Source organism: Branchiostoma floridae, unplaced genomic scaffold, assembly GCF_000003815.2.
Source record: "Branchiostoma floridae strain S238N-H82 unplaced genomic scaffold, Bfl_VNyyK Sc7u5tJ_1297, whole genome shotgun sequence".
In the NCBI taxonomy this organism is placed as follows: Eukaryota; Metazoa; Chordata; class Leptocardii; order Amphioxiformes; family Branchiostomatidae; genus Branchiostoma; species Branchiostoma floridae.
The window spans coordinates 46191-61623 of NW_023365694.1; the positions used below are offsets into that span (position 1 = coordinate 46191).

Consider the following 15433-nt stretch of genomic DNA (forward strand, 5'->3'; position numbering starts at 1 on the left):
TATTACAGCACCAAGGGCAGCCACAATTGACTATGTGAGAGTGCCAAGTTTGGGCATATTGAGTTCCAGTGTTTGGTCTTTACTATCTTCTTCTTCATCTGTGTGCAAAGCCTTGTTTAGTTGAGGGCTCAGGCACGGGGATGAAGGTTTCATGATGAAGTTTAAGGTGATGAAGCAACAACAGTGCTACTTCAGCACCAAGGACAAGTACAATCGACTCTGTATGAGTGCAAAATTTGGGCATATAGGTTGCAATGTTTGGTCCCTACCAGCAAGAAACAAGATTATTTTCTTCAAGGGAAACATGAATAACATCTTTAATTACCTAATTGTCCAAGAAGAGGTCTGGAAAGCTCTGCTGCAGTCTGATAGCCAATCAGGAAAGGCTCTACATGATTGACAGCTGTCAGTTCCCTCTTGTCGTCCAACCACAGCATCCATGTCAGGCTGCTGTACAAGCTGTGGTGAACCTCACATATCTGCAGAATAGCATCATGGGATAGTTTCCCATCATGCACTGGGGCAGGGGCCTCCTCAGAGGCTTTGCTGGAATCATCATCGTCGTCGTCACCGAGAGTTGGTTCAGCTGTGATGTCACCAAATGCCTGGGAAGAAGAAAAAACAAAACAAGTGCTCAAGATGCTTATTTTACGTTCTTATGTTGTGGTTTCTGTGTTTAAAGATATTCTGTGGGTCATCAGCCTACATGTAAATTAATTAAAAACAAATGACCAAATTTTAGACAACCAACATCGGGACTTACCCCACACTTAAGACTTTTGTTCAAAACATAATTTATCAAAACAGAAGGCATAGAGAGAGAAAGAACTCTATTGCATTACACTTGTGACAGGTACAATGTATGGTAACTTGTACATACATTTCAGTCAGCTAATATCTAACAATTCTGAAGAAATAATTTGCAATCTACTTTATGAATAACAGTAAAGACAATCTAACAAGCATGAATATCAGAATTGGCAAAGTACAAAAATAATGTGACTTCATTTCTAGACTTCAGTTACCTCTTCATATCCTGGGAACTGTTGTCTGATTTCTCTCTCCTCCTGCTGCTCTTCAGTCAGCGAATCACCATGAGTCTTACTCTTCCATCTATGCACAGACATTAGACAAGCAATGTAACAACACTTCCCATTGGTCATACATGATAATAACTAAGTAAATGTTCCGATCAGCACAATACCATCTATGTTATAAAATCATCTATTTATATTGCAATCCATACATAGTATGGATGCAATATACTGTTTTTCCTTTGTCTCTTCTCCTGTCAAATCTTCAAATGGGATTAATTTTTTCATTTTTTGGCCAAATGAGCTGAAATTTGGCAGGGTGGTAGAAATAGCAAATACCCCCAGACGTTTTTTTCACTTTCTTGATAGAGGCCTTAAAATTTATGATATTTAGGGTTTTTGGTCATTTTTAGACAAAATATGTATATTTTGGGCCCCTGTGCCCTGGTATTACAAGCTAATGACCTGAAATTTGGTACAGAGGTGCATTAGACATATGAGCACAGAAAAACATCAACACTTTCTTCATAGATCACTTCAAAAATTAGTTATTTTAGGGTTTTTGGCCATTTTTGACTAAAAATGTCTATTTTTGGCTCCAATGCCCTTGTATTAAAACCAAATGACCTGCAATTTGGTACATAGGTGCGTTTGACATATGACCACAGAACCCCATCAACGCTTTATTCATTGTTAACTCCAAAAATGAGTTATTTTAGTTTTTTTGGCCATTTTTGACTAAAAATGTATATTTATTGCTCCTATGCCCTTGTATAGAAACCAAATGACCTGAAATTTGGTACAGAGGTGCATTGAACATATGCTCACAGGACCCCATTGACACTTTCTTCATAGATCACTTCAGAAATTAGTTATTTTGGGGTTTTCAGTCATTTTTGACTAAAAATGTATATTTTTGGCTTCTATGCCCTTGTATGTAAACCAAATGACCTGAAATTTGGTACAAAGGTAAATTGGACATATGACAACAGGGCCCCAACAACACTTTCTTCATAGAGCACTTATGAAATGAGTTATTTTGGGATTTTTAGCCATTTTTAACTAAAAAATGTATATTTTTGGCCCTTATATTGAAACCAAATGACCTAAAATTCGGCATGAAGGTGTGTAGGACAAGTGCCCACAGTACTTCCTTTTCCCTTTGAGCAAACATTACTTCAAGTTGTTGAATTTTGGGATTTTTTCAAGGATGACGATGGATTGCAATATGCTGTATTTGCTCCTAAGCAAATGTCGGCCTTTCTAGTTATTCACCTGTTTGTTGTAACAATTTTCTGAAGTAAAATTGGTGATGAGTTTTGCTCAAGAAATACCAATGTTGTGCCCTTGGGAAAAAGATACAGTTTTCCTCACTCCAACCAGGTGTAAAAATGGGTACATGACTTCAGTTGGTGCGGCAAAAGACAGTGAGGAAGGAGAGGGATGGGCTCTGCCTTCCAATACCATGCCCCAGACACAGTGGATAATAACCCAATGTCCCTTCAGCGTCAAAAATGCTATGGGACTACTTGTTTTTGCTCAACAGTACCTTTAGGAAAACTTAAGGATATACAGTCTAAAGACATGTAGATAGTGGAAAATAAAAATGGCGCACACCTTGATGTCCCTCCTAACACACTCCATCCAAGTTTTTCTCGGTCTACCACAACCCCTGTTGCCTGACACTTTCAGTTTGGTGATGGTGTTTATACAAAATAAAATAAATGTAAAGGTATTGAAAATAAAAATGGCACTTACTTGTACAGGCTGGCCTCCTCCTGTTCCTTCTCCTTGTCTTGTTCCCTGCCCTCCTGCCACCGCAGAACGTACGACTGCAGGATGTGCCGCAGCTGCTGCAGGGTTGGGCCTGTCAGCTGACCTGTCTGCAGACTGTGGTTCCTCACATGCAGCAGGGCTGGCTGTAACAGGCTGAGAAATAACAGGTTTACAGTTAGACATGACTGCAATAGTGGGAGCATCTGCAGGGCTGGTCAGTCAGCTGCATCTTTCCTCAAATGCAGCAAAACTGGGTGTAACAGGCTTGAAAATAAAAATTTCAACTTAAGAAGGGCTAGAGGAAAGATATTATAACTGCCAAAGCAGTTTCAGGGTTGTGCCTATCAGCATCCCTTGAAAGCTATCACCTGAAATCCATACAAGTGGCATTTCATTGTTCCATGGCTAATAGTGACACAAAACTGAAATTCTACATGATTTTGAAGCTGAACATATATCCGGTACTGTGACGATGAATCAACAGTAACAAATCATTTCTTTTACACAGTCGCAAACTGTTTTTTAATAAACTGAGAACCAAGCAAGGTAAAATTGGCGTTGATATCTTAAATTACCACCCACCTTTCCACAGCCTTGTCAGAAAGCTGCGTCCCCTCTACTGTCTGCAGCTTTGCCACATTCTTTGCCAGAGATGCCGCCTCGGGAGAACACAGCGCACGGGCGAGGTCTAGCACTGTGGGGAACTCTGGTGAGACATGTGGGAACTTTCCAAGGCATCGGATCAAGTTTTCTGGAGTCTGGAGCTATAGTGTAGAGTAAGCAAAGACTTTGTGAATTTCTTTAACATAGAAGCTGACATCTCTCAAAAAATCTCTTCATTGGACTTTTCTTCCCTATTTTTTTAGTCACTAGCACAAAGACTTTTAGGTATAATGGTAGTCTACCAATTCTAAGAATTCTTTCTATATACTATTAGGTGATGTACACTTTACAACTAACTTTTGTCTCCACACCATGGTGTTGCTAGTAGGCTCTATACATAAGAAGATTGAGCAAATGTGAGGAATACTATGAAACTTTCTGCCAGTTTGTTTGTTTGAACCTTAATCTTAACAAAGACAAGTCAATTCAGAGCATTAAAGCCACAAATATATCAATTAATTTCACTTCATTGTTTTATCCTGGTACTGCTGGTGAGCTCCACACTCTCCATGCACAAGGATGGAGAAGGAGCTCCTATCACCTTATTTTTCTAGTCTTGCAACAAAGGAGAATATTTAAACAAGTCACCTTCAACGTAGGTGAGAGGGTCAGGTCCAGACTGCTCCTCTGTAGGGAGATGTACACTGCGCTGGCTGCCAGCCGCATCCCATGGACCATCTTACAAGTTCAACATATTTAGTTTAGTTAATACATTCATTACATGCACACTGTAATAGGCTTCCCTGTTTGTAAATGTATCATATCTTATTAATAATAAATAGTTATGAATTATGATGGAAAACTGATCTTCTTTCTTTCATTAGTCTGAAACAAACACAGAACCAACAAGGGTTTCCTATTTAGAGTGGCAGAACTTTTTCTCAGCTATGGCATCATCAAGTAGGCTATGACAGAATCAAATGCCAACGAGGATCTTAGACAGCAGTTTTGGTAAAAAGACTGCTGAATTTTGTACAACAGTTGCATAACAAACCCAAGAATGCCTTCAGTTTGCCACTGACACCGTAGCTTACCTGGGTTATACCACTGAGGAAGGGGTGAGCAGGTAGCTTACCTGGGTTATACCACTGAGGAAGGGGGTGAGCAGGTAGCTTACCTGGGTCATACCACTGAGGAAGGGGGTGAGCAAGTCGGCATACATGGGTTATACCACTGAGGAAGGGGTGAGCAGGTAGCTTACCTGGGTTATACCACTGAGGAAGGGGGTGAGAGCAGGTAGCTTACCTGGGTCATACCACTGAGGAAGGGGGTGAGCAGGTAGCTTACCTGGGTTATACCACTGAGGAAGGGGGTGAGCAGGTAGCTTACCTGGGTTATACCACTGAGGAAGGGGGTGAGCAGGTAGCTTACCTGGGTTATACCACTGAGGAAGGGGGTGAGAAGGTAGCTTACCTGGGTTATACCACTGAGGAAGGGGGTGAGCAGGTCGGCGTACATGGGGTAGTCCCTCTGCATGTGTCTAAGGAACTGGTGCTGAGACGTCTGCCACGCCTGCTCCTGGCTCAGGAGACTCCTCAACTGACGGGGCAAGACATACAGGATCTTAAGATCCAAACCAAGGCATTCTAAAGTCTTAGCATAGAAAATTGATGGGAAAAAAAGATTTTTGATAAACGCAAAACTCTAGATTATTATTTCCTATTGACAAAAGCATTGATAGTGACCACCTGTCGAATATAACCATCTCGAGTTGTCATTATTCACAACTTCCATCTATTTCTCAAGGTATTCTAAAGTCTCAGCATAGAAAATTTATGTAAAAAAAAAGATTTTTTTGATGAACATAAAAGTCTAAATCCTTTCCAACAGCATATAGGCCATTACTGAGCTAAGAACAAGGAAAACAATTATACCATCAACAAAATAACTCTTTCAGACAGAACTGTACAAGGGACCACCTCTAACATAAGGACCATCTGGCCATGGACACACAATGTATCTTTAACCCATACTAGTGCCCATTGTGGCTTCTTTCTGGTGGTTATTAGAGAGATCACATTACTATTGACCTTGGCATGAAGAACCCTACCTGTAGTGTCCATCTTTCTACTGTGATTTATTTTCTTCTTTCAGTGGCCACTATTGTAAAGGTTCCATTTCTAAAACGTAAGCTCCTTCCCACCTTGTTGTGCTGTCCCTTCATGAGTTTGCCCTCCCCACCGTTGGCCAGGCCTGTCAGCAGAGCCAGGACAGTGTCTTGTGAGCCCACACTGCTCTGGTAGTGGCGGACATCCCTCAGAATCGCATCAAACTGTAAAACGTGCAAAAATTGTTGAAATTTTTCATAATCACATATACATAGGGTCTAAACTAGCATTCTTGATTCATTAATGAGAAAACAATCGAAGGTCAAAATGCCAGGGATAAACCCTTAAACCACTAAGTTAAAATCTGACACTTTAAGTTTGAGTCAGTCACGTCGAACTGTGCTGACCTTCCGTAAACTGGAAGTGTGACGACGTTGACTGTAAATTCATGGTGAATGTTTCCTTTGTGTTTAAACAAAGCTTAGCATATACAACAGTGTGGATGTTACTGACACAGATAAGTTTTCATACGAACTTTAAAAGTTTACAGATATTACAAATTTTCCTGATACTTTCAATCAATAGCTACAGCACACATGCACCTGTGAGGGCGATGGCCTGGTAGCCACCCTGGTCCCCAGTTCCTTCTCCTGCTCCTTGAGATGCTCCAGCCTGGTCACTAAGAACCCGACCCTGGGGTGAAGGTTCCGCAGTCCGACCTTTGTCAGGTCCAGAGGTCGTCCGGTCAGAAGCTGGGAGGACATGTTCCTGACCTTCAGCTCTGTCTCAAGGGCACGGATCTGGGAGGGGGAGATATCAATGGAGAAATAGACATAAATGTCAGTACAGAAAGTTTTACTACAAAGGGTGAATTTATTGATACTGGTATGAAACTGATATTTCTTGCTGGACCATCAACAGACAAAAAAGAATCAGTGGATCTGTTGTTGCACAGAATAGAAGATGTACAGTACTGACAGAGAAGGTCACATGTTTTGGGGCTTACTGGAAAATAAGATAAAAAATGTAAGGCCCTAAAAGCACAGATTTAGCAGGCCATTGTAACTCTTTCAAACACTATAGCTGAAATTTTATCTAGAAACACTTCAAAGTTGAGTATACAGACAGCAAGGCGAGTACAGTTAGATTTGAGTCAGAGTGTCTTCACTGGCGTCTTGATCCAGACCTGTAGGCGTACCTTTAGTAGTATCGAGTATCATCCTGAGTATTTCCAGTAGTATCCAGTATAATCTCTATAATTACAATACTTCAGAATCTGTGCTATAATCAGGATTAGGTCTGGATCTTGACCAGAATTGTCAGTGCTGGTATTCTGGTTACCACTATTCATGATAACAAATTTTCAGTTCTATACCACATGTACAACGTACCTCCTCCCTGACATAGCCCAGCTTGACCGCCTGTTTCTCAGCCGGGTCCACAGGACCTTGTGGTGCAAGCAGCTGCACCTGCAGCAAGCCCAGCTGCACCCAGGTGCTACCACGTTCCCTCCTGTACCGCCACTCCTCTCTACCCCGTTCCCTGACGTCCTGGTGAACCATGTCCTCCAGACTTTGCAGGCAGGTGGTGAGCAGGTTCAGGGTGGACTGGTGGATTAGGAGGTTCTGTGAAGTTGTTTGTTCCTTCCAGGTGGCTTGGGATGTAAGATCATCCTGAACAAGGTCTAGAAAATTGTATGAAAAAATCGAGAGTTTAAATTTCAATTTTAGTGCAGGATAGTGCTGTTTTACTGCATATGAGATTGTCCCTCTTGAAACCCTTATACAGTAGAAGCCTGTTAATTGCATGCACAACATATTACTGCACACTTCTGTTGATTACACAGAATCCCCAAATCCCAAACCGGTGCAGTACAGTAACTTGCCATTGTTCCAACACCCAGATAATTGAACGAAATATGCTGGCAAAGGAGGTGTGCAATTAGACGGCTTCTACTTTACTGATTTCTTCTAGTTCAATAAGCAGCCCTTTTTGACAGCCAATATAGAGTAAGAGGGGAGGACAAGCCATGATGTGGAAACGAACAGTAGAGCGTGACCTGGCAGAGATGGGATGCACTTGGGAGGGAGTGTAGAGAGCAGCTTCAGACAGGAAGACTTGGAGAACGATGACGGCCCGCCTCAGCAAAGTCTGATATGCAGCGAGGATGAGTGAGTGAGTGAGTGAGTGAGATAGAGTAACTTTGTACATCATGAACACAAACATACAAGCCACTAAACACTCACCAGTGAGAATCTCCCTAGCTCTGTCCACCACAGGAGAGGAGGCTTTCTCTGTTGCCATGGCTACATCTGTTACTATGGAAACCCATTCTGGATGTCTCTCAGTAGGAATCAGCGCAGTCAGGGCTTGGAGCAGCTGGGCAGTGCACAGACACAGGTACCTCCTGTCTGAAACCCTGAGAACGAGAAAGCAATGGTTGAGCACTAAGGGTTGGTACCAGACCATGGCATGGTCCAGCTCCAGAGGATCAGGTCCAGACATGAACCTGAACCTAATTGTTTGTGAATGGGCAATACTCAACAATGGTCCATTTCACTACAAAGGAATCTGTTTGGCGGAGTATCCTATCTTCGCATAAACAACGCTAACTGCCTCTGTTAAGTTAGACGAAGATTGACTGTAGAAACTTGATAAAAATGATTATCAACTCTCCTGTACTTCACTCTTGCCATTTTCTTGGCACAATACGCAGCAAAACATGTGACCGCCTGTCCCTGTAGTGCCAGTATAATCCGTTCATTTTCTAATACATGTAGATCCAACATTCAGTCCACTGAATCCACAAATAACTGAGCAAAATTTGGAAACAGTAATATGCATTTGACAGCATTTGCTGTCTTTCAATGGTGACCAAGATTTTAAATGCTAATAAATCCAGATCTTTGCTTAGCCTGTGAAGAAAGCTAGCAGATGCTCATTGACCAAAAGATTTCTGTTGACGAAATTCTATCCAGTTGCTTGAGTAGCCTTAACCCTGTGCATCTTATCACCTGGATGTCTAACCTTCATCAATGTACTTACCAAAATTGATGACCAGGATCCTTCAAGCTGCAGGCATTAGACCAGAGGTGTTGGGACAGCCTCTGGAGCTGCTGCAGTTTTTCCTGGCACTGTCCCAGGGCTACACTGGGCAGCTGAATGGGTCCTGTCTGGGCCCCTCCCTCCCAGAGGACATGGAACACAGCTGGGGTGTGGAGAGAGGACAGGAGTGCAGCGGGGCCCTGGAACAGGGGAGGTTAAAGTTAAAGTTGTCTGGCATCTGTAACAGATGCTTAGGCATGGTGCCCATCTCTATTTCTGTAGCCCTTGGGCCACACATTTGTGCCAGCCACTACAGCAGGGGGCTAGTCCGCTGATAGTGATGTGTGTTTAACCCACATACTCTTCCTCATTAGTGCTGCGTGCTAAGCAGAGAAAGCAGCAAGCACCATTCGTATAGAGTCTTTGGTATGACTCAGCCGGGGATCAAACTCACGACCTACTGAATGCAAGGTGAACACTCTACCCACTTGGCCATTGCACCGGAGCAGGAAGAGGGAAGAGAAAAAGATGTCTAAATATGGCTTACTTTCATATTTCAGGTTTTCAATGTATACAAGTATTCATAAGGACACAATCTTGAAAGTTCAAAGTTAAGCAATCTTTTTCTGGTGTTCCTCAAAGACCGAGAGAGCACTAGTAGGTGGTTGATGTCTTCTTTTATCATATTCCCTGATGCAAGTCTTTATTTTATGTCTTCAAATGCTGTGAAAAAGTTAGTTTTACCCGACAAGTTTGTTATTTGTTCAAGTGACATGTGTTATCTTTTTTTTTTTAGATATAGCTGCAGTCAAACTACATGTACTTGGTACTAAACAAATGGAGATCAATGAATTACAACTCATGATAACAAAGCAAAGCTATCTTTTCCATTACCTTCAGGCTGCCAGGAATTTCAACCAAACTTTGCAGAGCCTCTTCCTCTGATTCAGCTGAGGGGTTCCTGGGTTTCCATGACAACCATTGAGCGAGGTCTGAGGTCACCGTACTGCTCCAGCACCTGTTGTGGAACTGCAGCACCAGGGAGGAGACCTGCTCTGTCAAGTATTTCACCAGACTGGCCTGTGGAGATATGAAAAAAAAAAAGATTTGTCATGTTGCACAGCATTACTTCAAAGAGAATTACTAAATTTGATTTGATGTTTTTTGTATTTAGGTATTAAAAGGATTGCTGACTTGAAATTGAAATTAAAAGGAGGTCTGGTGAGAAAGACCAGAACAAGGATTTTTGTCATGTTTTCCTCATGTCCCTTTGTTTTCGTCTTTTTTTGCTTCTTCTTTAACTTGAAAATATCTCAGAATCAAAGAAAAATGGTGTGGCCTGATAATCTATAGCAGGCTTTTGGAGGAAAATTAATCCACTTCCCTTAAATTGTCCTTGCACTCATTCTTTGTCTGAAACTCAACTAGCTTTCTGACCATTATAAACCACTACACACAAGCAGAAGCAAACTCCTTACATTGCTGTTCCCATTCTGCTGCAGTATTTGGTACAGTGCTGTCTGCAGTGGGCTGGTAGGCAGGTGGGTTGTGTTGTAATGCAGGAAACTCTCCACCTTCTGCTGGGTCTCTTCTATGGGAAATGAGCTGCCACTGAAAGAGAACAAATTTTCCCATTCATGCATAAAATTTGGCACTTGAAAGCATGCCAGTCAAAAAAATGTAATTAAATCTAATTGGAACACGTTTGAGCTCAGAGATCAAGGATGTGCACAGCTCTGGAAGGATACTTAAAAATTGATACAATACAAAACTGCAAAAATTATGGATACAGAAACACTGACATCATCTTTACCTTGTGAAAATAACCTATATTTATCAATTCTGCATACAACAAGTTAGATGTTTTAGGTTTAAAAATGAGTGCATTTGCTTTTTCCTTTGGAAGTGATGTATGTACCAAAGATCTCCCCAAAAAGCAGTGCTCAAAACAGCAAGAAAACTACAGGAAAAAGAAAGCACAGAACTAAATGAATACATTAGTTTTATGACACACATACACTGATACCTACCTTGTTGTTCGCGATAGTCTTAGTCTGATCAAGTCTGTGACCAGCTGCAGCTCGGCCAGCAGACTGGAGTGCTCCAGCAGCGGCCACATCTGAACTCTGGTCACCAGGTCAGCTGGGGCAGGGTGTGGTGCTGATTCTGTCTCCATGGCAACAGGGTCAGAGGTCAACAACAGTCCATGGGCTCTCAACTCAGCTTCCATGACCTCTATAGCTCCCTCCACATCTGTAACTGGTGTGTAAAATAGAGTAAGAACTAAAGGAATACTTTTATCAAATGCAGTGTCACAGTTCAAACAGATGCAGTGGAGCTACTACTACTACTGACAGTCAGTTTATTACAATACTCACAAAAATTGTAGCGGGGGAGCCTTGAATTAATAAGTAATTTCTTTTTTTCTCAGCCTGAGAACCAAAAGTCATTAAAACAGCATTCAAAACTTGTTGAATTTTACTTCATTTTCTACACTTACAAAACAGTATCATCATAAATATAACTGCATACATTTGTCAATTATGCAACTTGAAATCTGCTGAAATGACCCACCTATCTCTGATGACCCAACTGTGTTCAGCTGATGCAGCCTCACCAGCAGCTCTGCCAATGACCTTCCAACAGATGACCCCTGGGTCACTTGGAACACCACTCTTCTCTCAAGGTCACAGCTTCTTAACTGCTTCTGCTTGAAAAAAAAATATGGGTCAATCTTTTTGAAAGACTTTTTGAAAGTATTTCCTTTCCTGCTAAATTGAAAAAAATTTTCTTGTACTAATCAACGTTAAGAACTTGAAGATGAAGAATTCTTCCTTTGACATGCATGTGTAGATAGAGAATCTATTAGACAAAATATCATTATGTCATCATATTGCTCTGCCAGCTCATTCTAATGACGCTGAAGAATTGAGTGATGGATGTCACTCAAAATGTCAGTAAGTCATCTCCAAATCTTATATAGCTGAAGAGATTTACATTTTTATCTTCATAAAGTATCACACATCATCATATTCAGTAATAGCTTAAGTGGAACTTTCAAGCTGATTAAAATCACCTTGTTTCCTGTGACCTCTAAGCAGTCTGCGACCTTGTGACATCTCCCCACCAGTTCTGCGACCTTGACCGTGCTGAAGGAGGCAGGATGCCCCATGGCCCCCCACAGAGCCAGCTGGACCAGTGCAGCTGCCCTGTCATGGCCCAGACAATCCTGCAGCTGATTCATGACAGTCTGAAGGGTCAGAGGTAGGCTGCAGGGAAATGCAATAAATATCAAATGAGAATTTAATTTCGCGGTAGCGGGAAAAAGGACTTTTCGCGGTGGTTTTAAATTCGCTGTAAAACCATCGACTGCAGTCCAATACCATGATAGAAAAATGTTTGCGGTGGTTTCAAGTTTGTGGTGAAGTGATCACCGCAAAAAACGCGAACATTAATCCACCGCGAACATTTCTGCATTTACAGTATTAAGTTCAACCAGCAAGTTTTCAGGAAGCCTGAATCGGCCCTGTCATGGCCCAGATAATCCTGCAGCTGGCTGATCACTGTCTGCAGGGCCAAGGGCAGACTGCAGGGAAATGTAATCATGACAAATATCAAGTCTTAATTACTGATCAATATTAATTAATCTAGCCAAGTTTTCAGGAACCAGTGCAGCGGCTCTGTCATGACCCAGACATTCCTGCATCTATCTGGCTCAGGACTGTCTGCAGTGCCAGAGGAAGGCTGCAGGGAATAGCAACAAATATCAAGTGTTAATTACTGATTAAAGTTCAACCAGCAAGTTTTTAGGAACCCTGAATTGGCTCTGGCTCATGACTGTCTGCAGGGCTGCTTTCTCATCCTCAATTTACACAGCACCAACTCTAAAGACAGAGTCTGCTGGCAATCTTCCATCAAGACTTTACATCTAAATACAAGCATGTTTTACCCTCACTTGATGGGGAACAACAGATTGTGTAGTACTACTTATTGTGTGTAAAGAACTCTGATCTATAGACATCCAGAAATCAAGTGAAACTACATATAAATTAAATACATTTAATAATGAACTGCAGAATTTTCTTCTCTTTAGTATATATAATACCTCACCTGTCCTGGGTTGTGAGAAGCCCGACAGTTGGTACAGTCTTCCTGCAGACCCACCCCCAGTGCAGACTGAGCATGCCCAGTGACACCTGCTGTACGTCCACATGGCAGGTACACACCTGCCAGAACCTGTCCCGCCACTGAAGGCCGACCTCAACCTGAAAGAAAAATGGAAATTACTCTCACAAAAGTTTGATTGCTTTAATCTTGGTTCTAAAACTTGTGTTGCTGTTTTCTCACTGAAAACAAACTTTGGCCTGAAAGAAAAAAAAATCATGAAATTTTTACAGTTTTGCCTTGGTACTGAAACTAATGCTGCTGTTCCCTCCACTGAAAGCTACTCTCGAGGCAGAGGTTAGACTGGTTCTTTTTGTCTTTTTCAGCAGTTTTCTATTTTGCCAGGTTTTCTGTCCTTCTGGCAGACAAAAAGGAAAACCTGAGAAAAAGACATTACAAACCAGCCAGAGCCTAACCTCAGCTTTGACAGTAACTGAAAGCCAGCTTCCACTCGAATCAACAGAAGTTTAACAATGCTGTCCCTAGTGCTGAAATATTTGCTGCTGTTAATGTCTAAACATTAAACATTTTTATGTGCTGTGCCATTTTTGTCCCAAAGTATGGACAAGAAGGACAGAAAGTGGTCCTTTATGTAGGCTTTCACTTTATTTCAAAGGTATTCTGGAAAGACCTAGACTAAAGATATTATATGCTATCGGTCAGATTGTTGTCCCTTGTATGTTCAGTTTCAAAAAGTCAAGTTACAATTAATTCTGCAATGAATCATTGTTAAAAAAACATGGTTACTATTTTTACATCTAAACACAGGTAAGTTGGTTATATAAGGACATACCATAGACAGATTTTCATCACTCAGTGTCTCCTTCTGACTGATGCACTCCTCCAAGAAGGCATCAAATTCCTTGAAGAATGGAAGCAAGTGGATGAAGGCAGTGCTGGGGAGGGCGTCGACCGTCAGTATCCCCTTGTGCACAGCTGCAGACATGTCAAGCGCTGACCTTGGTTTCACAACTGCCTCAAGGACAGATTCTTCTTCCTTCTGTCTTCTCCTGTGCTGAGAAACCAGCTGTAACCGGTTGGCTAATGAGAACAGTTCCTTACAATGACCTTTGAGCGTGACCTTGTCATGTTCCTGTCTGACTGCAGCGTTTAGAACGTACTGCAGGAACTGCATGTTCCATCTGATGTCGTATGAGTAGCACTGCAGGTTCTTCTGGTCAGCCATGTTGGAAAGAATGACCTTGGAACACTCCACAAGGTCATACAGCAATGGATGCCTGAAGACATCCTGGAGGGCTGCAGACGTGAACTGTACATCAGATTCCAAAGATTTTAGTAGTCGTAATTCCCAGCTTTTCTTGGGATATTGCTTTGTGCTAACAATGGTTTGGAATTGCTCTTGCAGCCATTGAAGTCTTAACTCCCAGTCTGAGAGACAAGATGATTCTAAGAAGCAACGTATGCCAAAACAGACAAGGTCCTGTATTGTTTTGTCATCCAAAGAAGGCTCAGATCTGAAACAATAGAAAAACAAGATTTGAGACAAAATCACATGTCATAAGGCATTACTGACCATGTTTGATCTGAACTTGTTGTGGCATTTGAATGCAAATCTGCAACCTTTATTTCTATATCAAATGATCAGAGAAGCTTTAAAATCTTAAAACTATGATTGCCAAGAACTTAATACGTCACTGTATCCTAACAAACATGTAATGTTCTATTCAAAATTTTAACTTGTACTGTAGGGATCAAGGGGCAACTTACCCTTTCTCTAGTGCTGAAGAAAGCTGCTGAAAAAGACCGACTAACACCGCCCCTTGCCTCTTGATGGTGCTGAGACTTGTACAGGCACTCAGTTCTGCTGCAGAAGGCAGCTTGTGGGTCCTCAACAGTGGAGCCATATCTGTACGCTTCTCATCTGCACTGTCCGTGGTACAACCATCGAGGCTGAGGTGCTTCTCAATTATACTTTGTGCCAGCTGTAAGACAAGTATCAAACTTGTGTGAATTCACTTGGATCAGGAATGGACCAAAAACATAGAAGGAGAAGAAAATAGTAAACAGTGAATAAAAATGCTTTCCTCTCCATAAGGATGCTTACATTATAAATATATTTGACTTAAAACTTATCTAATACTGTATTCAAAATTGTCATCTTTCAAAATGAGTTTAAAGTGTTTTGCTCATCATAACATATAAGGCTGCTCCACCACACTGTGACTTGATATGACATCCAAAGTTCTCAAAATAGATGAGATAAAGTCAGTTGATCATGAGAGGAGCAGTAGACAGAGAAAGAGAAAGACAGACAGAGTGATAATATCAGAAAGAGCTCTATAGGCAAGGACTGAATGTATCTTAGATTAGTAAAGGAATAAAAGATGTTTTGAAATGTTAAAGAGAGAGACCATAGGCGTCTCTTGACACGCACCTGTCTGTTGCTGAGAGTCCTCTGCGTGCTGACGTACACCTGAGTGACTGCCTGCAGTAGGGCTGCGGACAGCCCAGCCCCCTGCTGCAGTTCCTGTACAGTCAACACTGCAGCCTGCAGCAGCTCTGGTACAGAACAGCTCTCTGGGCCTGGGGAATACAATCATTATGGATGTGGTATCAATTTAGCATAGACTTATCAACTCGATTATCTTGTAGCATGCATTGTCCAGTTTTCAGTGGTCCTTCCTCTGGAACTAGAAGGCATGAGTTCAATTCCAGTGTCCCTCGCCTGACTTGGACGCTACC

At 41.8% G+C, this 15433-nt stretch overlaps 1 protein-coding gene across 1 annotated transcript in view; it reads right to left on the minus strand.

Moving 5' to 3' along the window:
• The window catches only part of LOC118407320 (midasin-like), an 89035-nt gene that overhangs the window by 26788 nt on the left and 46814 nt on the right, over positions 1 to 15433 (minus strand). The window contains exons 39-61 of the mRNA XM_035807784.1: positions 15126 to 15274; positions 14459 to 14673; positions 14166 to 14205; positions 13524 to 14000; positions 12677 to 12831; positions 12257 to 12310; positions 11643 to 11835; positions 11141 to 11276; positions 10597 to 10825; positions 10045 to 10177; positions 9461 to 9646; positions 8567 to 8766; positions 7768 to 7940; positions 6913 to 7205; positions 6124 to 6321; positions 5617 to 5745; positions 4887 to 5012; positions 4675 to 4731; positions 4062 to 4151; positions 3393 to 3574; positions 2793 to 2963; positions 1026 to 1113; positions 326 to 605 (exon numbers count right to left, since the gene is read on the minus strand). Of these exons, the coding sequence (XP_035663677.1) occupies positions 326 to 605; positions 1026 to 1113; positions 2793 to 2963; positions 3393 to 3574; positions 4062 to 4151; positions 4675 to 4731; positions 4887 to 5012; positions 5617 to 5745; positions 6124 to 6321; positions 6913 to 7205; positions 7768 to 7940; positions 8567 to 8766; positions 9461 to 9646; positions 10045 to 10177; positions 10597 to 10825; positions 11141 to 11276; positions 11643 to 11835; positions 12257 to 12310; positions 12677 to 12831; positions 13524 to 14000; positions 14166 to 14205; positions 14459 to 14673; positions 15126 to 15274 (3954 nt within the window). The remainder of the gene's footprint in view (positions 1 to 325; positions 606 to 1025; positions 1114 to 2792; positions 2964 to 3392; positions 3575 to 4061; positions 4152 to 4674; positions 4732 to 4886; positions 5013 to 5616; positions 5746 to 6123; positions 6322 to 6912; positions 7206 to 7767; positions 7941 to 8566; positions 8767 to 9460; positions 9647 to 10044; positions 10178 to 10596; positions 10826 to 11140; positions 11277 to 11642; positions 11836 to 12256; positions 12311 to 12676; positions 12832 to 13523; positions 14001 to 14165; positions 14206 to 14458; positions 14674 to 15125; positions 15275 to 15433) is intronic.